Source organism: Polistes canadensis, unplaced genomic scaffold (assembly GCF_001313835.1).
Source record: "Polistes canadensis isolate GaletaPanama2010 unplaced genomic scaffold, ASM131383v1 scaffold_31, whole genome shotgun sequence".
In the NCBI taxonomy this organism is placed as follows: Eukaryota; Metazoa; Arthropoda; class Insecta; order Hymenoptera; family Vespidae; genus Polistes; species Polistes canadensis.
In genome coordinates, this window is record NW_014569578.1 from 891,962 (window position 1) to 913,613 (window position 21,652).

The 21,652-nt window shown below is 30.5% G+C and overlaps 2 protein-coding genes across 3 annotated transcripts in view; one reads left to right on the forward strand and one right to left on the reverse strand.

Moving 5' to 3' along the window:
- The first annotated feature begins 4,111 nt into the window (after positions 1–4,111).
- Positions 4,112–9,126, forward strand: LOC106784193 (venom protease-like). The gene is made up of 8 exons (XM_014743483.1): positions 4,112–4,369; positions 5,627–5,712; positions 5,799–5,935; positions 6,002–6,123; positions 6,669–6,873; positions 6,978–7,222; positions 8,295–8,455; positions 8,664–9,126. The coding sequence occupies exons 1-8, from the start codon at positions 4,267–4,269 to the stop codon at positions 8,823–8,825; spliced, it is 1,221 nt and encodes a 406-aa protein (XP_014598969.1). The 5' UTR covers positions 4,112–4,266; the 3' UTR covers positions 8,826–9,126.
- A 285-nt stretch (positions 9,127–9,411) lies between these two features.
- Positions 9,412–21,652, reverse strand: part of LOC106784163 (atrial natriuretic peptide receptor 1-like) — a 54,979-nt gene continuing 42,738 nt past the window's right edge. For both annotated transcript variants that reach the window (XM_014743427.1, XM_014743426.1), the window contains 6 exons: positions 19,191–19,340; positions 17,895–18,087; positions 16,230–16,404; positions 13,647–13,745; positions 13,437–13,528; positions 9,412–13,105 (listed from right to left, as the gene is read on the reverse strand). In XM_014743427.1, the coding sequence (XP_014598913.1) occupies positions 12,392–13,105; positions 13,437–13,528; positions 13,647–13,745; positions 16,230–16,404; positions 17,895–18,087; positions 19,191–19,340 (1,423 nt within the window). In that variant the 3' untranslated portion in view covers positions 9,412–12,391. The remainder of the gene's footprint in view (positions 13,106–13,436; positions 13,529–13,646; positions 13,746–16,229; positions 16,405–17,894; positions 18,088–19,190; positions 19,341–21,652) is intronic.

Sequence of the window (21,652 nt, forward strand, 5' to 3'; positions counted from 1 at the left end):
CGGCGAAGTGGGAAATGCCAGGCGTTTTTCGAAACAGCACAAGTATTAACTTGTACAGCGAGAATAAAATCAACCACCTAATATAATAATTACAAGTAAAACTTTAAATTTATCATATTTATATTTTTTATTTGCCTGAGAACCTAGCCAAGGTATGCAAGTAAAATATACTTTTTTTTTCTTTTAAAATACTCGGATTACTCTACTTCTAATCCAACTTAAATCTTATATACGAAAAAATAAAATTGAAAGAGAAAAAACAAGGGCCAGTAAAAGGAAGTAAAAATTACAATTGTAAAACTAAAAGTTTAAGGAGATAAGAGAAAGAAAGAAATACAAAACCGGGATAACTTATCCTTCTAATTAGTGATTCCGTTTTCATAAATATGCAAGTGGTTTTTGGCATGGTCGAAGCACCACTGTCGGTTAAAGGTTCGAAGACGTGAGAAAAGACGTCGAGTGGGAAGGGGTGCCGGACGTAAATTTGTTAAAAAGAGAGAAGGGCCGAGGTAATAAAGAATAGCGCGTCGCCAGGTGGAACGGTGTGCAAATTACAAGAGGAGGGTATTACGACGAGATCTCCTTTCGATGGGACGCGAAAACAAGACCGTAGTCGGGCTAAGTTTTTCAAATGCAGACATTATGCATTTCAAACAAACGAGCGTGAAACCATGGGCGTAGTTTTAATGAAAGAAACTCATTTTATTTGTAATTTTCCATTTTATATATTTATAGGGTAACGAAAAAAAGGGTTCAACAATTTAAGGGATTATAGTTGGCTAGTATTCGCCAACACTCATTGTTTTAATTAGTATTTTAAATTAAATATTAATAAAGTTACTTTGGAGATATTCCTATACCAATCAATTTTACACAAATTTTTATCAAAACGAACCAAATGATCCATCTTCAAAAAGTCATATATTTTACTATGTATGTATAAGAACAAATTTATACTCATAAAATAGCATTATAACATGAAATGGTCAAACTAAAAGTGAAATGTAACATTGTGGTAAGTGTTAATGTTAAACTCGCGCTATTTCATTATTATTCTTTTAATTTTCTACTTTTATTTATTTGGACAGTATTTGTAAACATTTATTGTCGTGTTCTAGATAATAAATGCTCAACATATACATAATTCTTCTGTTCAGTATAAATAATATTCATAAGTATTATAAATAGATAGTCAATATTCTTAATAGAGACAAGATTGCGTCATAATCGCGTTGGGATTGTGTTAGGGATATAACAAAATTACGTCAGAGTTACGTAAGTGTTACTCATCAATACACAATATATTATATTGCTATTTTATTATTAATACTAAATATAACAGTTTTTTTATTAATCGATATAAATGTTAATATTCAATTGTGATATTAAATTATAGGTAATTATACTTATATATATAACAAATGCGGTATATTTTACACTAGCCATTTTCTTATAATTGCTGTCGCATGCTGTCGGGCTTATTGTCTAGCTAGAAATACACATTTCTCGACAACGCCAATACTGTAAAACTTACTTTGAAATTGTTTTGTCAAATATTAAAATAGAAAAGAAGATAGGAATATGAGATACCAAAGTATTTGATCTTTACATAATTTGAATAAGTTTGATAAAGGTAGTATATTATATATATTATATGACGACTGAATCAATCTGTCTAGAAACGGTTCTTGATAGACATCGGTTATTTGTTTAATGGACGTTTTGCGTTACGCTTTACATATAACATCCTACAAATTAATCTGATTTTGACTAATTCTGATATTTATTAATTTGTATTAATTCTAACACACTTTCTACATAACGCAATAGCAATAAATCACTTAATAGGAGGGTTGACTAATTATTTGAACGAATAACAGTTTTTTTTCTCTCTTGATCTCTTTTTATCCCAATACTCGTTAATTCATATGAGATGTTAATCGCGGTGTTCATTTTCATGGTAGTCTCAGGATCTCACTCGTTCAAGTTGTCCTCGCTGTAACATTCGGGTTGAGAGGAAAGGAATGGAAAGTACAAAAAAGGTACGTTTCGTTAGCTTACGAACAGAGTCTTTACGATTATATATTCTCACATGTATACATATACATATATACTTGCCAAATGAGAGAAGCAAAGAGAGTCGAAGTCAAGGGATATATATGGGGTGCCTTAAATGGTAATGCCCCCAGCTCTGCCCTCAATCGCGATCTCAACGGATTTCTCCTTATCTCTTTCTCTTTCTCAGTCCCCATGAACTTCTTAAGTATACTTGCGTTCATGCGTTCTCTTCTCTGATATCTAACGATCGACTGAGATTCCAATAGAAATATATCTTCAAGATTAATACAAAACAAACTACAATCCTTTACATACTTTTCCTTAAGAAATATTGACATTATGTAGTACTTAATTTTTTTGGATTTTTTTCAATTCATCTGGTATTGTAATATTTTGTTTTATTTTTCTTAATTTGAACCAAGGAAGTTAAAGGATTCGACATCCTGTTTTAAATAGAACTTACAATTAGATGATTTCATTGAATGGTATCTTTTCTGGTTGCTTTCAACTAATTGAAACGTAGGTTAGGAAGTACTTACTTATCTAACCTAACGGTAAATGTTGTGTTACAAGAGCAAAATGGTCAGACGGCCTCTATATGGGCGAGAACGACGTACCGTACATGTGGGTGATGACAATTTTTCACGGACGACACAAACCAGATAACGCAACCGAATAAAATACACTATTATTGTATAAAATTATATATATATATATATTTTTTAGTTTTTAGAAAAAGTATTCTTAATTCCATGAGTTCATCAATTGTATCGGGAAAAACTTGATGTTGCAAAGACAATATAGAATGGAAAAATCCTAAATCCAGATCGTTTAAATCATTTTATCTGTTAGGATAGGTTTAACGGTAAAGTATTTGCGCTTAAAATCCTTTCTCTCCTTAAAGGGACATTTTTAAGTTTAGCTAAATTTTTAGAATAAGCTTACATTTTTGTCCCAAATTTTGGTTATTTAAAGGACCATTTGAAATCTTATTAAAACAGCATGCTTCTGCTGTTGGCGTATTAGTACGTGTCCCGCATACAACGTGTCAAGTTTCCTAATAATACGTTACCACTGTTCACATTTGTTTTTGTTTTCAGATTTCTGCTAATCTGCGCGTATTCTGTTAGAATAAAGAAATATAGGACAGTAAAGGAGAAAGAGGAAGAGCAGCCAGCAGCAGTAGCAGGATTAGGAGGAGAATGAGTAGGAGAAGGATGAAGTGGAATAGGGGCTTGGGGGGTTAAGCGGGAGATTGTATAGGTATATCTGTGAAGTAAGAGCTTGAACGCAGCGTTCTAAGCGCATGAGACTTTAAGAGGAGGCAATGAACTGAACAGGTATGTGGGTGATGTCCGTTTAGAAAAGAAGACTCGATAGATTTATACGTTAGGTACTACGTATTCGAGCACGAATGGCTCTTTCTCGTCTCCTCCCATATTTTTCTTTTCAACTCGACTCGTTTCTCTTCTTTCTCCGTCTTTCTTCTTTTATCCGTCTATATCCCCTATGTATATGTGTATATATGTTTTCTTCTTCTTTTTTCTGTTTCTCTTTATATAACTCTTATAACGTTCCGCTTTAACGACAAGAAAAGTCGGCGCGGTTAATGAAACGTCAAATGGAATCAAATATTTCTCAAGTTACGGTATGCTCATTTTCGTTTTATCTTTCGTTGTCATATTATATAATACAATGCGATCATTTTCAAATTTGTTATCATACCTTTCGATTTGTAATCGAAAATGTAATTTATTATTAAACTGACAATAATCATTTTTTATGTCAAACCAAACAATGTTTCTATATTTTTCAATATTTTTTCGTATTTAAACATATATACCTGAAATATTTGTACCAATATAATTATAACAATAAATTAGGATAAAAAATTAAAAAAATCTATCATAATTACATTATATAGACAATTATAATCTTTATTTAAGAAAAACTAAAATTTATTTGATTACAAAAATTAATATTTTTGGGCACCTGTCACTTAGCAAAAAGAAATGTTTCTATGTATAGCCGGTTGCATATATTACAGGCATTACTATTTAAGCTTGGGTTTACTGATATTTTAGTGTTGTCGTTCGTGGTTCACTAGCGCGTTCGGTACTTTGCTATCTTCTCCTTCGACATCGTTTAAATTCTTCCAACCATCGTCGTACACTTCCAACGACGACGATCAGAAAACGAGTGTTTAGGATGTCAAATTTAAAGAAGATCTTCGGTTCAACGTCATTAACGATGTTCCTCTTTGCCATTCGATGTAATCACTGCCTTCCTATCGATCAACAAAATCTTACGTGTAAGTATCCTGTTTTTTAAAAATATTGCTTTAACAAATTTTTTTTTTTTTAAATTTTGAAACTCTAATCAACAATTTATGGGTTAATTTTGTACCGCAAATTTGTATCTAAATAAACGAATAGTTCAATCGTATATCTTTAATCGAATCAGAATTATTTAAACCGCATCCAAGTTTAATGCAAGCAAGTGCCCAATAATTTATGCATTAGATTCGATTGCGCAACAGTGACGCAACGATGCTGTTGTATAAAAAGGATAAAAGTTTTGGCATAGAAATTCTTCCAAATACGACTTTTAAATATATTCAAATAGAGTAAAAACAAAAAATAAAGAATTGGAAATCAATTGAATGCAGGCATCACAAATTTGTCGGAAGTGTAAATGTTTCAACACTGTTTTGAGAGAACATGTTTTCTCGATAAAGAAAAATTTGGAGAATCTAAACACTGAAGGGTTATTTAAAGTGTTTTTTTATGTTAAAGAATTCTTTTTCGATTCTGTATCGTAATTTAATCATGAATAATTTTATTATTCGGTCATTGTTGAGCTTGATTATAATAGTTTAATCAATTGTTTCTTAAAACAGTACAGAAAATTAACAAAACATAATTTGTTTATTAATTATCAAATTTTTAAATTATTGATATCGATTGTAATAATTACTCTTGAAAAAAAAGATGGAGTCGCATTCTTTTTTTTTCTGTAATAAAATTTTAAAACGTATTGTATTTCTTCTTTATTTTCACTTATTTTCGGGACATAAATATTTATGACTGAATTAACAAATATCATAACTTTTTTGTTTAATTAGTTTATGATATTTCAAACGCACCTAAATATTGCCAAATCCTACTAATTTTAAACAAGTTATGCGTTCTTAAAGTCATCTACCAAGAAAATACGGGCGAAGAAATTTTTTACTTAACTTAATATTAAAAATGTGAAATAATTTGTGGATTTGTAGATATTAAAAATATTATTATTCATCTTATTATTAAATTTATATAAATTATAAACAATTGAGTGGCTGAAAAGGATAGGAATACAAGTAACAATTTCAAAAAATTTAAGATAATACACTATATAGTAGAAAATAAAAAATGTAAAATTCCAATAACTTAAAAGTCTAGTTTGTAGTTAGACAGTTATCTAAAATGAAAAAAAAAATACTATTTTTACTGGTTTTCTTTTTCTGTCACTCAATTCTAAATGATTGTTGTACTAACCTAATACTAATGCAACATATTATTTTAAGATCCGAATGGAGAACTGATCAACACACTTGTATATACAAATTTTCCAAGAAAATATGTAAACGATCAAGATTACCCTGAAAAGAAGGTTAAACTTTTATTTATACGGTATCACGTATAATGTAATTATTACAGAATGTATAGCAAAAAAAGAAATTTTCTTACTTGTTTCAGATTTACAAAATCTCCCAAGCTTGTTTGACATTAACTAGAAAAGAAGGTCAATGTAAACTAATTAACGAATGCGTACACAACAACATGCACTTCAATTTGAATCAATTTTTAAATTATACATGTATTTTTAATAGCACGTAAGTTTTTGCTTTCCAAAACTTCCTTAACTTTAACTTTCCCACTGAAAAAGATATTTTTCGTAGGGAACTTGGAATTTGTTGCTCGAATGAATCACCAAGTTCATCTAGTTTGTCACTTGTGGATAGTTTGGTTGTTCCATTACCTGCAGTAGCAAGTTTCTATACCGAAAATGGAAATAATCCAGGTAGAGATACAAAATGTGAAAAGTTTGAAAGTCCATATTCTATTTTTTTTTACTTTTTTATTTGTTTTTTCCTTGGAGAAAACAAGGACAATTTAACATAATAAATGATAATATTGTGATCAAATAATATGATAACTTATCAAAAGGATTCTATTCGTTGGGTCAGTATATATATTACAAAATCAATATGAAGTAAAAGTGTTCTTTATTAAAGAATATTCAGAAAAAATGCAGAAAAATCAATATTAATTTATAAAGAAGTGTCAATTTGTAAATAGATTGTCAGTATTACAACCCAACCATAACAGCCTATATTTATCCTAAATACTATTTATCTGTTAAAAATATTAAGAAAAATTGTATTTATACTGACTATTTATTGAATAAAATACTCATTCAATATATAGAAATATCTAAAATGTATGTAGTATCAATTTCCTATACGAAATAAAAATGATTAATAAATATATTTAAGAATACTTGAGAGATAATTTCTATTACAGGTATTTAGTAATTTACCTAGAATTGAAGTTTATTATTTAAAGATAGCGAAGAGAGAAGAAAAGGTAGAGGACATAGAGGATGTGGAACGAACATTAAAAGTGGTACTAGACTCGTAGGTGGACGACCGGCTGATCCTCGCGAATGGCCTTGGATGGCAGCATTACTTAGAAAAGACGCGGTTCAGTATTGCGGAGGTGTTCTCATCACGGACAGACACATACTCACAGCTGCCCATTGCGTTCGAAAGTAAGTCGTGAATGTCGTGAAGACAACAAATCTTGCCACGAGTCCAGTCAGTTACTGTTACTCGACTAGGTGAGATTTATGACGACAATCTTCTCCTTTATCAGTTTCAAGACACGAGACATCCGTGTTAGATTGGGTGAATATGATTTTACCAGAACCGATGAAACCAGAGAGTTGGATTTTGCAGTTGTAGAAATTAGAGTACATCGGGATTTTGATTCAACCACTTATGAAAATGATATTGCTATTATCAAGATACATCGACCTACGCCTTTCAACAGTTACATTTGGCCAATCTGTTTACCGCCAATCGATCAAACCTTTGAAAACAAGACTGCTTTTGTTACTGGTTAGCATAATCCTCGTATGATTTAACAATTTAATCTGAGATACGTCTATGTTTTAACTTCATTTTGCACTGGGAATATAAAAGCATCGTTTTTACCCGCGAATATTTATTCAGATAACTTTTTCTTTTCAGAATATTATAACACCTGGTATGAACATTTATTATGAAAGTGTTATCCTAAGTATTTTATGATAAATTATATTTATAATTATTAAGTTGATGGAAAGAAATGTTGTAATAATTCCTGAGTGCAAAAGGGTTAATGTAATTTACGCATTTATGATATAATTAGTTTCTTAATAAATTCACAAAATGTCTTGCTGGATATCGCATGAAATAATTTAAAATATAAAACATTATTACTAAATTAAAAAAAATAATACTACTATATTTAAATAGTTTGACAAATACAATATAATAAAATTAATTTTTATTCAAATTTGATATTCAATGTTAGGGTTGCGTCAGGGTTGTATCAGAACTACATTATCAATATTTATAAAAGATTTTGAAATAATGTAGGATTACAGTGTCTCTCAAAACTTTTCGGAAACTACAACATAGCCAACTGGATAGTTTCATTTTTCGATTATTTTTAAAGAAATCTCTATGGTTATTGTTTTTAACAATCAATTGTTAATCTTATTACACATTAAACGATATATTGTTACGTTTTTGGCCAACAAAAAATATCCATAAAATTTCCATTTATCATTTATTTAATGTAATTTAATATTTAGAAAATAACTTCTATACTTTATTGAGTAATCATTTTCTTCTAGAACGAAGTCTTCATCAGTTTGGCATATTATTTATAATTAAAAAATATATTCTATTTTTATATTGGTCAATCATTTTCTAGTCTTTGTTTCATTTCCAATATTGGAAAAATGAATATCTTCTGAATTTTTCTATCTAATTCTATGTAATATAAAAAAATAATTTTATTGTCAAATAAAATAAAATAATGTTCGAATATTTTTGGGAGTCACTGTACGCCATTGATATTCAGCTATAGAATTTGAAATAACGTATAAATGATTACGTTGTCGGTCTTGAATGTGTTAAAAAGGCTGGGGATCGCAGTATTATGGTGGACCAAGTAGTACCGTTTTGATGGAGGTTGCAGTACCGATATGGCCTCAAGAAATGTGCACTAGGAGCTTTAGTCAACGTGTCACGAGGGCTACTATGTGCGCAGGCGCTTATGAAGGAGGTCGTGACGCTTGTCAGGTAAGGATAAAAAGACTTACATAATCGAAAGTACAGGAAATCGAACGGGTGAGACCTAACCCAGACACTAACGTAAATTTATTCTTCAAACTGAACTTTCAACTTTACGGATTGAGATTTAAATATACATGGATAGAAACAGTTTTTAGATATTTTACTTACGTTATATATTTTTCTTCTTATTTTTGTTCTCCTTTCTTTTGATTAGGGAGATTCCGGTGGTCCTTTGGTTCATCAACTAGGTAATGGAAGATGGGTGAACATTGGAATAGTTTCCTGGGGTATACGTTGTGGTGAGCCTAACAATCCTGGAATTTATACTCGGGTAAACTTTTATCTCGATTGGATATTCGCGAATGCAGTATTTTAATAAAATCTCCTTCAAAATTCTATGCATGGATAATAAACGATTAATTTATTGTCCTATGTGGATTAGATCAATGATCATTATTTTTTAATGTCTTAGTTAGCAATGAACCATGTCAATTTTTTCTTATTTATTTTCATATAAGTAGAATCTCCATTATTCGAATTAATAGGAAGACATAACTGTTTGGATGAATGAATTTTTATATAGTACTACACTAATTTGTATCATGATTTTAAGCGTGTATTCAGAAAAAATGACATAATAATAGGAAAAAACGATACAATAAGAAGAAAAGAATAATATGTTTGTAATATAAATAGAGTAATAAATGTAATATACAAAAATATAAAAAATATAATATTATACAAAAAATATACCTGGTCTGGAATATTTGTTTTGTAGTAGATAACACAAGTAGAAAAGTGTACACATAATGTTCGGGATAATAGAATATTCGAATATCTAGATTGTCGGATATTGAAGGTTCCATTATATTTTGTTTCGACTCATTAAACGAAATACTCCTGAGAAAACGATTTAAATTTTATTTTTGGAATATATCAATCATTACATCATTCAAAGGAAATGAACATAAATATAATTTTTATTTCTTACCACCAATATATACTCAATATACACGATAAGCACGCTTTTTCACTTCCTCTTGTCACGTTTTTCATAAACAAAAAGCCAAGAAACGATTGACTTCTCAAACGCGCGTCATTGCCTGACCGACAACACGCTCTCCCATCACATAAAACATTACTTACTTACATACATACTAATTCTCGTACACATTTTATATATATATATGTCTTGTTTACTTCCTTTCTTTCATACGTATACTTTTACGTACCACAAGCACACACAAACACTCTCTCTCTCTCTCTCTCTCTCTCTCTCTCTCTCTTTTTCTTTTGAGTGTTATTTTGTTCGTCTAATATAATTGCGAAAGGCCCAGCCTCTCCTTACTAGAAATTGCTTGCTGAACATCAATTTTTCTAATGCCGTCTAATTTTCCTCAGAGACTGACACGTATAATATATTTTTTTCGTAAATACATACATACACACACATATAATATATATGTTTTTATTTGTTTGTGTCTTTAGCCCGTGTATACATATATAGATATTTATTTACGTACTTATTTATTTATCCTTCTCTATTTTTTTGAGCTATCTGACAAGCAGATAATACAGGGTTATTCAAAAAGAATAGTTCAAAATGAAAGTTGATTTATTCGTTTGTGAACTGACATACACGATGCATAATGATATACAATGACTGACGATCGTCGTAAGTTTGTTGTTCCTAAGTTGTGTGTGTATCTGTATTCACGTACTTTATGAGATGAACAGACGCAAATTTGATGGATCTTTCTTGTTTGCCAAGTCAACAATCACTGGCTTCACCTACCTGGACATATTAACAGAATGGCTCATGCCTCAACTAGAGAAAGATTGTCCTAATCTTATCTTTCAACAGGATAGTCCTCCTTCTAATTTCTACAGTACCGTTCGTAAACACTTCTGTACCAATCTAACAGGGTGCTGGATCGATCATGCAAGGGATCATACTATTGACAAGGGGACGTACAAAAATTAATTTTTGTTTTTGTATTTTATATATATATATATAATTGTATTATTTAATTTATAATTATTAATTATATAACTTGTGTATGCGTAATACTGTTGATTTAATAACGTTGGCAAAAAGAAGAAACTTCACACGCTTTATTATAGAAAAATAATAAAATGAATTAAACATACTTTACAATAACGAAAGTAAAAAATAAAAAAGAGCAGAAAAAGAAAATGTTCCCTGTCGAGGAATCGATCCGGCGATATCAGAGACACGAAGCCACTTTTGCGAAATTTCTATTACCGTTTCTTCGAAAACGGTTAAATATCTAGTTTTTTTAAAAAGTACAACGAATATTCTCATGGACTACTGCAAGTTTGAAAAAAATCGGATAATGGTCGATCTGACCATCCCCTTGTGAGACTTCCACAGTCACTTGATTTAACACCTTGCGATTTTATTTAGTGGGGATACGTTATGGATGTTGTGAAAGCTCTTTTATTCCCATAATATCTGGAAAATTTGAAGAACCATATCTTTGATGATATGAAGCGAATAATTAAGGATATGTTGAAACGCGTCTGAGTTGCATAAGGGTTTTATCAAGAACGTGTCTAGGAAAAAATGGACTTATTTCTACTCATCTACACAGACAGACATGTAAATTATGGATACAAAACTTATGCATGTATTTATCAATGCATATCATTGTAGTTTGTGCATATCAGTTTAATAAATAATAAATCAGCTTTAATTTGGTATTATCTTTTTTGAATAACCCTGTATTTTTAACTTTTTCATTAATATTACATATCTGGTATTCTTTATTTTTTTTTCAAATAAATTCATTAGTCATTGAACAGGTATTTTCATCTTGTACATCGTTAACGACAAAGTTCACCCTTCCATTAAAGTTACGCATTTAATTCTCGTTACTTTATTTTAATGGAAAAATTATATCTCCATGAATACTTTGAGAAAAGCAGATCGAAGTTATAATTTGGTCCTATTTCTCTCTCACATATACACGCACATACACACGCTCACACGCTCACATATATAGACAACAACATCCTATTATTTGGCATGAAACTAAATACAAAAGAAAGAACAAGAATTATTACGATAATAATACGACTTGAGTATAGTCGTTAAATATTTGCAAGCTTAAAATATACAGTTTGGAAAGACGAGAAAGTAATTCTAAAATGTAAAAATATTTTGATTAAAAAAAAAAAAAAAAAATAACGAAACGCGTGTCCTTGGTTTCGTCGTTAAAAGGAAGATGAGTAATTAGCCGCTTAGAAAATGACGAGCAAACGATTGCCCGTTTCGTCGCAGACTTTCTCGTTAACAGCACCTTGTCTAATACTGGTCGATTCGGGCAAGTCGGCATTGAATACTGAATTATTTACCCGATGTAAGTATATTTATATATATATATAATATATATATTATATTATATGTTTATTCCCCCCGTACTTATTATTTATTTTTATTTATTTTTTTTTTAATATAGACCCATTAAACGTGTAATCCTGGGAATCCGTTAAAGAAGTACGTAGTATATAGCTTTGGAAAAAAGTAGCTATTTAATTTAGATATCGTCAGATGCATAATCAACACTGACTATTATTGGTTCTGTAATAACATCTAGAAAGAGATCACTTTGTCTTATTACATATGTATACATTGTATTATGAACGACTTACCATCGATTTAAATGTTCGCTGGTACCCAATTACTCTGCTCAAAATATCACACCATCTGTGTGTGCATTTATAGAAAATCAAGAAAATCCAGAAAAATGATTTCAATCTTAGGAATCTCTTTTTTTCCCATTGATTCATGTTGTTGTTGAATAATTAGTCTTTTCGAGTAGCATGTACAGATGGCAGGATATTTGATTGGGTAGAAATATCATACTCGATTCTCCTATCCGAATTACCAAACTCAGGATAAGAGACGCACGAAAAGAGCTAAATTCGAGGCATCGAGTCTGCAGGTAAAAGAAGGGGCGTATTTGGACCACTCTCGGTATGATTCGGCATACTTTCCGCCGAGTAAGTATACGCTTGTCGATTTTGTTGAACTGGGACTGCACGTACGTGAGTTGGCGAAACAACATTACTTGATGACACACTATTGGCTGGTGCTCCATTTCCGGTTACCGTGATGTTACATGTACTGCTACCAAAGTGTATTCGGTTTTGATTAGTTTGATACGATGCTTGTAATTGTTGTTGTATTTGTTGTTGTTGTTGTTGTTGTTGTGAGGGTTGCTGCTGTGGTGGCGATGGTTGTGGTTGCTGTTGTGGTGGTTTCTGTTGTTGCTGTTGCGGTATTGGCTTCTGTTGCGGTTGCTGTTGTGGTGTTGGAGGATTTTGTTGTTGTTTATTTTGAGGTTGATCTTTTTTTGAAATATCTTGAATCGAAATGTGACGTGTTTGAGATGATTCCACCTGAGGCTGAGTTTTGGATTGAACGGAATAAGTTTGGTCCTTTGCTTCCATTTTCGTTTGATTCGACTTATTTTGCATTGGTTGTATTTGCTGTTGCTGTAACTGCTGCGTCACTGGTTCGTTGGAAATGGGTGGAAGTTGACCGGTAGATTGGGGTGTGTTTATTTGCTTAACGTTATTATTCATCGGTTTTTCACCCATCAACCAATACGTCGTCATTGTACCTTTACCCTGTGGTTCGTGGCAAAAAAAATATGAAGTTAGCACGGCGAACTAATATTTGCTATTCACGTATACAGAAACGAAAGAAAATATGATTTTAGGATGCCGTATAAACTGAATGTAATAATTATTTCGTGAAATGATTTTATTAGTGAAATTTTCATTAATCTTGAACAAACAAATTTGAAAATACGCGAACGTTCCTTTGGTTAAACGTTTGCATGATGATGTACTCCCGGTCGATCGATAAACTCTGACCTGGATTTAAAGCAGGCCTAGTAGCGTGCCTGCTACGAATTATTTTATTTCATAATACTTTGATTCAAAAGATAAATGTTACCTTTAACGTCACCTCTCCTCTGCAAACAAGATCGAATGTCCCGAAAGTATCCAGAATTTCTTTTGTCTTTGGACTCACGTGTATCATCCATGCTGTTTTCAACAAAAATTACATCAAATAAGAATAGTTTAACCTAATCGAAAATTGCAATCCTCGATGAAACATTTCATTGTCAAACGTATATGCTTCTGTTGGTTTAATAACAATTACCTTCCCCGTTACTTTCCATTCTGGATGCAGTGTTGACAGTATCACCGAACAAACAATACCTCGGCATTTTCAAACCAACCACACCTGCGACGCAAGGTCCTGAAATGAACGAAACCAAATTGCTTATTTATTTTTATGCCGTCTTTTCATCTCAGTAATCACAATTTAATCGATTATATAATATGATTTGCTTAGTGGTCATCATCATTTTTAATACATTTGTAATAGAAAAATTAGACCAAAAAATGTATTCAATAGAAATTAAATAATTGTTAATCGGTAATTAGTTACGATAATAAAAAATTGCCAACAAATTTTCTTTTGGAAAGAGAACAAGGTCACTTTGCTTTTTTTTAGTGAAATCATTTCTTGTTTCTTTTTTAAATAATATTATAATGTAAACGGCAGCAAAACAATTTTAATGTGTGTAGAAATATATATTTCATTCAATAAAACATAATTCATTATTTTTTCTTTTCATCAGAATTCTATCTAGAAACTTTGTTTTATTAGAACTTTCTTTTTATTAGATTATCTTAAGTATCTTAAAAATTGTTCAGATTTTTTAAATCGGAAAATATAATTGCAAATTTCAAAATATTTCAAATATTATATTTCGAGACAAAGACGACAAAAAATATAAATAATTATTATAAAAATACTATATATATATATATAGTGTGTGTGAACAAATTCGACCAACTAAATCTAATACTATTTGTCTAATCGGGAAATATTTTCCTAATTACATATCAAGCTCGCACATATTCAAGAAATAATTCCAAGTGAAGATGTTTTCATTGTTAACAAAATATTGTAATATTCGGAAAGAATGAAGATATTGGTGTTCGTCTTGCGAAGTGTCATTATGTTTTGTACCTTGGTTTACTCAAAATCATTCAACAATAAATTCAATTTCTAACTAATCATTTTTCTAAGTAATTGACTTTTTAATTATTTTCTTCTATATAAAAACTGTATGTTTAAATAAAATATTTAAATAATTAAATATTCGTAATAAAATGATTCATTTGATAAAAAAAAGAGTCATTTAATTAAAACTCAATTCAATATTATAACAGCTAAACATACTCTGTGTTTGACAAGAATACTTGACGAGTGTACGTTTTGGTGGCACAATTTAAGTACATGCTTTTCAAAGAGATCGTCAAAGCTAACTGGTTAAAATATCAAACATTTTATTATTTATTAATAAAATACTGATAATTTTTTTATTCATTGTTGTCATTTTTATTTGAGATAATTAGGTAATTCCTGTTTATATAACGGAAGTGAAATTTTTGAGAAAACACAAAAAGTAAATTTTTATATGCTTCATTGATTAAATCAAAATGTTGAAATTGTGCAGCTAACTGGTTAATTAATGATTTTTAAATAAAAATAAGTTAATATATTTTGTTTTTAATTACGATCTGAAAAAAACTATATAACTCCATACAATAAAATAATGACTATTTTAAAATCTTGTAAAAAATGATTTGGAAACAAATTTATTTGACCACTACATATGCCCGTTCAAACAATGTAACTTTATCCTAATGTAATTTTCCATTAAATGATTAATAACGGGGATAGATTTTTCGATTTAAATGCCTTGCCCTGTATAATAATACTAAAGGAAAACAATAAACAGATAGATGAAGTAATAAATAAAATGCATATACTCTTTCTGAGATAAAAACAAAGAAAAATTGTTACAAAAATAATTTATTAAATTAATTTCATTTTGATAAAACGATTTAAAATTTGTAGAGAATAGTTGAGTGGAATTTTTAATGGTTCTACGTAATAGAAAAATTATTTTTGTTCGAATAATCCAATATCGATTGGACTTTTTCTTTTAATTGAAGTTTTACCGTATAACAAGACACCTGTTTTACTCGTTCGGTTCTATCGAGGTAGAAAAATCGATATCCATAACTCAATAGACACATTTTATAGGAAGATTGAATGCTGAAAAACGTCTTTTATTTATGCAAAAACTTTCACGAACTTATTCTTTTTTAAAACTTTGTACGAACCGATGATCTTGAGGTAATTTAAAAAGCAATTAATTCAGTGTGCATATCGAATCGAAAAGAGACGTGCAACATATCTCTTTGAAATCCATCAAAAGTATTTTCTCGTTAAAGTTCATCCTTGGACAAGCTCTCTCCCTCTCTCTCTTTCTAAATTTTGATTTCTCTTTTTCACACACATACCAACACTCGGCCACCTATAAACATACACGCATAAACACGAGAAACATATGAACACGAATAGTTGCCTGCATGCATACATTCAAAAACACAGCACAAACGACACACTCATATATATTACACTGAACACATATAAAGCCATAGAAAACGAATATCAATCCACATACATGCTACATACACAGAGCCAAGAAACACATTCACACACACACCCATACACACTTTCTAATAGCAATATTCGCTCGTCTTTATTTACTTCATTTTAACAGGGAATCTAGGATGAGAGTTTAATTGATTATTTTCAAAAAATAAAAAGACTGAAAGAGAGAAAAAAGTGATATCACATGAAAAAAATAAATACACTTACCAGAATGCATTCCTATACGAAGTTTCAATTTTTCTTCTGGTCTATGACGGATTTGAAATGTCATAACGGTGTCCCTCAATGCCAGACTCATCCTCGCTATTTCCCTTGCATGATTCATGCCATTTCTCACTGGCAATCCGGAAACGACCATGTAAGCGTCTCCTATCGTCTCGACCTTTTGTGAAACAGACAGTAAAGTAGACATTTCAAGGATATTAGGTACTGAATTTTCTTTAAAGGGGATCATTATGGTTAAACACTTGAGAAAACATTTATTTTGTATTTTTCTAACAGGGTTTTCATTAATTAAACTGTGTTCAAGTTTTTAGTCGAAAGAAAGTAATGGATTTTTACTTGCTGAAACACTATGATGTAATTCAAGTCCAAAGAGTCGAAAAATGTCCCAAGTAAACTCACTTTTTTTTCTAATTGTATCGCTTGATCAAATAAATAGGGCTTTATTCATTATCACTGCAGCGAAAAATGTAAGACACCTTTGTTTGGCACTAGGTTATTTATTTATCGCAAATAATGCCGATATATGTATATGTGATATCGATTGTTGTTGACGCTGCTTGATGACTTCGTTGCTCGTAGATTCGTGATTTGCTACTAAGATGATCTTTCTCGTTGTTCTTCGTGATGTTGACTGATGCTTGTTGAATGCTCTGTCGTGCTGTTGTTTCAAGGCTTTTTATAGGAAGAAGATGATCTCTATCCCTTCCCTACTTTGATTGTCCAATAGCAACAAGTCCTCCCTCATAGTCCATCGATGTAAAAAGTTAACGTTTTTTAGAGAAAGTGGTAATGGAAAAACTATGCAACGGGAAGAACTTAGTTTAGGATGAAGGACTTCGTTTTCTCTTGGTAGGAACGCACTTGTTACTCAGCACGTCGACACCGACGAGTAATTTATGGGTTTGTTAGCCAAAATTATATGTCCTTCACAAATGTTTTATAACATTTCTTCTGCATCTTTGAGCACGATTTTTACGATCCGAAATAATATCGAAAATTATGCTATTCGATTCATTCCTTGGGTTTTTTTTCCTTGCGTTGTTACGCAACAGAAGGATTCGAAATGTCACGTAACTAAAACGTGCTGCAATAAGTGATTTTTCGCTGATAAGACCATAATTCCGACGCATAATGACACAATAACAAGACATTTACAGTTATTTCATAAAACATCTAGTAAAAATGTATAATAAAATACTTTTTATTATGTATTTTCTACTTATATACTTTCGTTTAAACGATTACTTCTTTTATGTAATATCTTAATTAATTGAATTAGATACTTTAACAGTAATATTTATAAAGGATACTGCTTAAATCGGGGAGTGGGTGTATTTAAAAATTTCCAAAGTAAAGAAAATTAAGAAAAGTAATCACAGAATTATATTGATTGTTTATATAGCTTAAATTTAATTAATTCCATAATTAATGAGACAATCAATAAATTTATATTGAATAAGTACGTGTACATATATACGCATATTTTTCGTTTAAATTTATATACTTTAGGAGATTAAATTCAATACACTCTTTGCATATTTAATGTTTAATAATAAAAAAACGCTGCCTTTTTTAATAAATTATCACGTTTCGTGGCTATATCTATTAAAGTAATTGAATAAATATAGTAAGTAATATATCGCTTACCTTATAAACGTCGAAATTTTCGATAATGGAGTCGAAACAGGTGTAGAGATCGTTCAACAAGTCGACTACTTGAAGTGGCGTACTCTCAGCCGATAGACTGGTGAAACCAACGATATCACTAAAGTAAATGGTTACTTGATCGTACGTTTCAGCTATTACACTCTGTCCTAGTATCAGCTGAGATGCAACGGATCTGAAATAGAAAATATATTCAATTCGTTTTCCTATGATTTTAAATAAAAACAATTATATTTCATTAGCATTTTTCAATTATTTTCTTCTCAATATTTTGTTAAATAAACTGTCAGTATTTTCAAATATTTGTTGTCAGTATACATAAACATTTAAACCAAATAATAATAATAACAATAAGTACTCGTCGAAAAAAATATAAAGGACTGTACATGAGCAATTTGGGGCGAAAAGTGTAGTAAGTAACATAGACGATGAACTGTAACTAGATTGATATCCTCGATCCTAAGTCTATGCTATTATTGCACTACCTATATAAACATGAATGAACTGTAAAATGAAATATTTTTCTAACACACACAATTACTGTATTTATAAATAGTTTTTATATTAATGAATACCAATACTAATTTCTCATATCACAAAGTAATATTTTATTATAAATAACTGAGCCATTTATTTAAAATACTGACAAAAAATGTATCAAAATATATGAACGCAATAAATAACAATCCTAACAAAAAGATACAAAGTGGAAGCTACATATGTCACTCGTTTCTAGTAACAATCTGATTTAGCAGAATAAAAGAGAAATATCCAGGTTTTTTGTGTCACGTTCGATGCCGGCCGCTCGTTAAATCCTGTTAAAGTGCGTTAAAACTCACGTACTCACCTTAGCGAGGCTCAAAATTTGATAGAAAAATTTCCATAACAGGAAATGGAGGATATTAACGGCGACAAATAAAATGCGTTTTTCATTTTAATGGAAAGCTAGGAAATATATATGTAATTGTATTTTGATGTGTCAGTAACGTTTATAAGTACGATCCACATATTTTTATTAGAAAGAATAATCGTTTTTAATACCTTTCCTATGATATTTCCAGGAAAATGGTAAAAAAAGTTTTTTTTTGTAAGAAATATATTGACGTAATAGAAAGAGATAAATCAAATTTATTTAATGTTGTTTAAGCAATATAGAAAATCTAATTAAACAATGGTAAACGGAAACAAAGCAATTAGAGATACGTGACTACAATAAATCCAAGTTGATTACTTACAATTAGTGCGTTAGAAAAATGACATAACTTAAAGTAGACTTACTTTGGCAGTAACTGATATAGAAGCTCCTCGCATTTGCGTTTTTCCTCAAAGTAATCCGCAGTACGTTCCTCGACCAAGGCTTCTAAATTCGTCGCATATTGTTCCATGCGAGACAACAAATTGTCCAGGATATTGCTACTTTCGTAATCTCTACAAGAAAAAACGTATAATGTTATTCTTATGAACATCTAAATGTGTTAAATAACTTTTACATAAGTTTTGCACCAGCTGTCGGGACCCGGCGGACAATCTTAATATTTGACATTATCATTCGTTAAACACATATGATATATTTTTCTGTTTTCCAAATAGTTTCCTACAGAATAAGCTGTAGCAACACTGTGTGGCTCTGACAAAAACCAAAAAACCAATTTTAGAAGAGGAGCCCAAAAATCAATTGGTTAATTATATTTTTAAAATGGAATAAAAATTCTTAGATATTGCAGTCAATGATATAAAACAAATAGCTCACTAACTCGTAATTAGTAATAGAATTAAGCATCCTTTTGATAATTACACGATTGGAGAAGAATTGATAGATCGTTTTGTTGCACGCCATCGAAATAGTATTTCATTAAGAAAACCGACAGACACGTCAGTTACCAGAACTCTCGACCTTATTCAACAAAATGTAAATGCTTTTTTGATATCGGGAATATGCAGTATTAAAACATCTGTTTTACAATTCGAAAATATCTGCAATCAAATGTAACAAAAATAGAAGAACAGTAGAAAAACAGATTAAATGAAATGATTCGGTTTGACTAAATACCCAACCGGAGTCAAATGATACAATGTGCAAGAAGAAATTTGTTCAAAATTGTAAAAGCAAATTTGGGATTTATATGTAATGCTGTTTGATATTACTACCTGAATTTCTATTAGTCCAGATTTAGGTTCGTTTAGAAGAAGTTAAAAAATCAAAAAAGTTCTAGGTCAACAATATTGATTTTTGCGTGACACATTTCTCATGAAATTCATTCGAATTTGTCATTTATTATTATTTTAAAGTAAAAAATAAAATGTGCATACCACCTCCTCTATAAAATTCGGGAGGTGGATATATGAACGTTTCTCTACCTCTTGAAATATTATTTACATAGAATAAATATTTAGGTGGGAGGGAAAAGAGAAGCGCGCATGTCGGTTCGTATTTAAATGACGATTAACCCCATCTAAAACGGATGCAATGCAACTACATTGCACGTAATAGACGTTTTGTTAGTTCACCTCTTTGAAAGAGACCGTGCGATAATTATATTATCTAGAGAGAAATTGTATTGGGGCGTTTATCCGTCAGGAGCGTATCTAACGATCGCGAGCCCTTTCGACCAATCATCGTATATTCATAGATAGATAGATATATATATATGTAGTACGTGTATGTATATATCCCAAGGACGAAAAGAGGATTTTGTTGAAATTTAATTAATCTAATCGTATTATCAATCTTTCTCACACGCTAATGAAAGAGTACGTGTGACATGCTTTGATGTATCTAATAACCGAATTGCGGAAAATATTAAACGATCTTCTCCCTTAGAAAACGCGAGTGCAATCGATAACGCGATATTAACCCGGAGAGTCATGAATAAAAGTCATAAAAGTTACGTCGAGTTAATCTAGGTACTTCGCTAACGACTCCAGGATTCCATTAGAAGAAATGAATGAACTCTTCGAGTTTTATCAAAGAGATTTCCCTACTAAAGAAACAAGAGGTATACCTTTTACGAGTTATGTTGAAGATGATGATAAGAAGAAGGGAAAACAAGTAAAATAGAAAAAGAAAAGATAAAACAAATAAATAGGAAAAGAATTAAAATGTTAATTTGAAATTCGTTTGAGTATCTCTTATCCCTTTTACTCGTTAGACAAGTTTCCATCTGAAATACATAGTTTTTAAAACGCCTACGCAGAATGATTCGAATTTTAAATGGTTAGTAATCTAACCTAACAAATTGCTATCTTTCCTCAAAATTTCTCACTGAAAGGAACTTTTCATTGTGCAAGTTAAAGCGAGGAGGATGTTGTTCGATCGATCGTAAGAAAAGCCTGTTTACCCTTTTTCCGATCCATTCACTTCCGTCGATTTCTATACCAAGACAATTTTTCGAATTCTAAATGGGAAAGAAAAATCCAATTCCACGGATCACCGAACGAAGAGAATACAATTTTACGAAAAATCGTGAAAGGCGTTTTATAAATGGTGTTAAATAATCGTAACAATCGTTTATGTATACCTTTTTTTCTTTTTTTTAATTCAATTACTCCAAACAGGGAATATTATTACTTATTTTCTTATATTTTTTAAGTATCAAATAATCGTAATATTTATATTTTATTTTTATTTTTTTCCGCGAACAAATTCATTCGAAAGAAATGTAATTCATTTTATGTTTTATTTTATGTTTACTTTTTCTATTATTAACAATAAAATGTGAAATAATCATAACACTTCTATA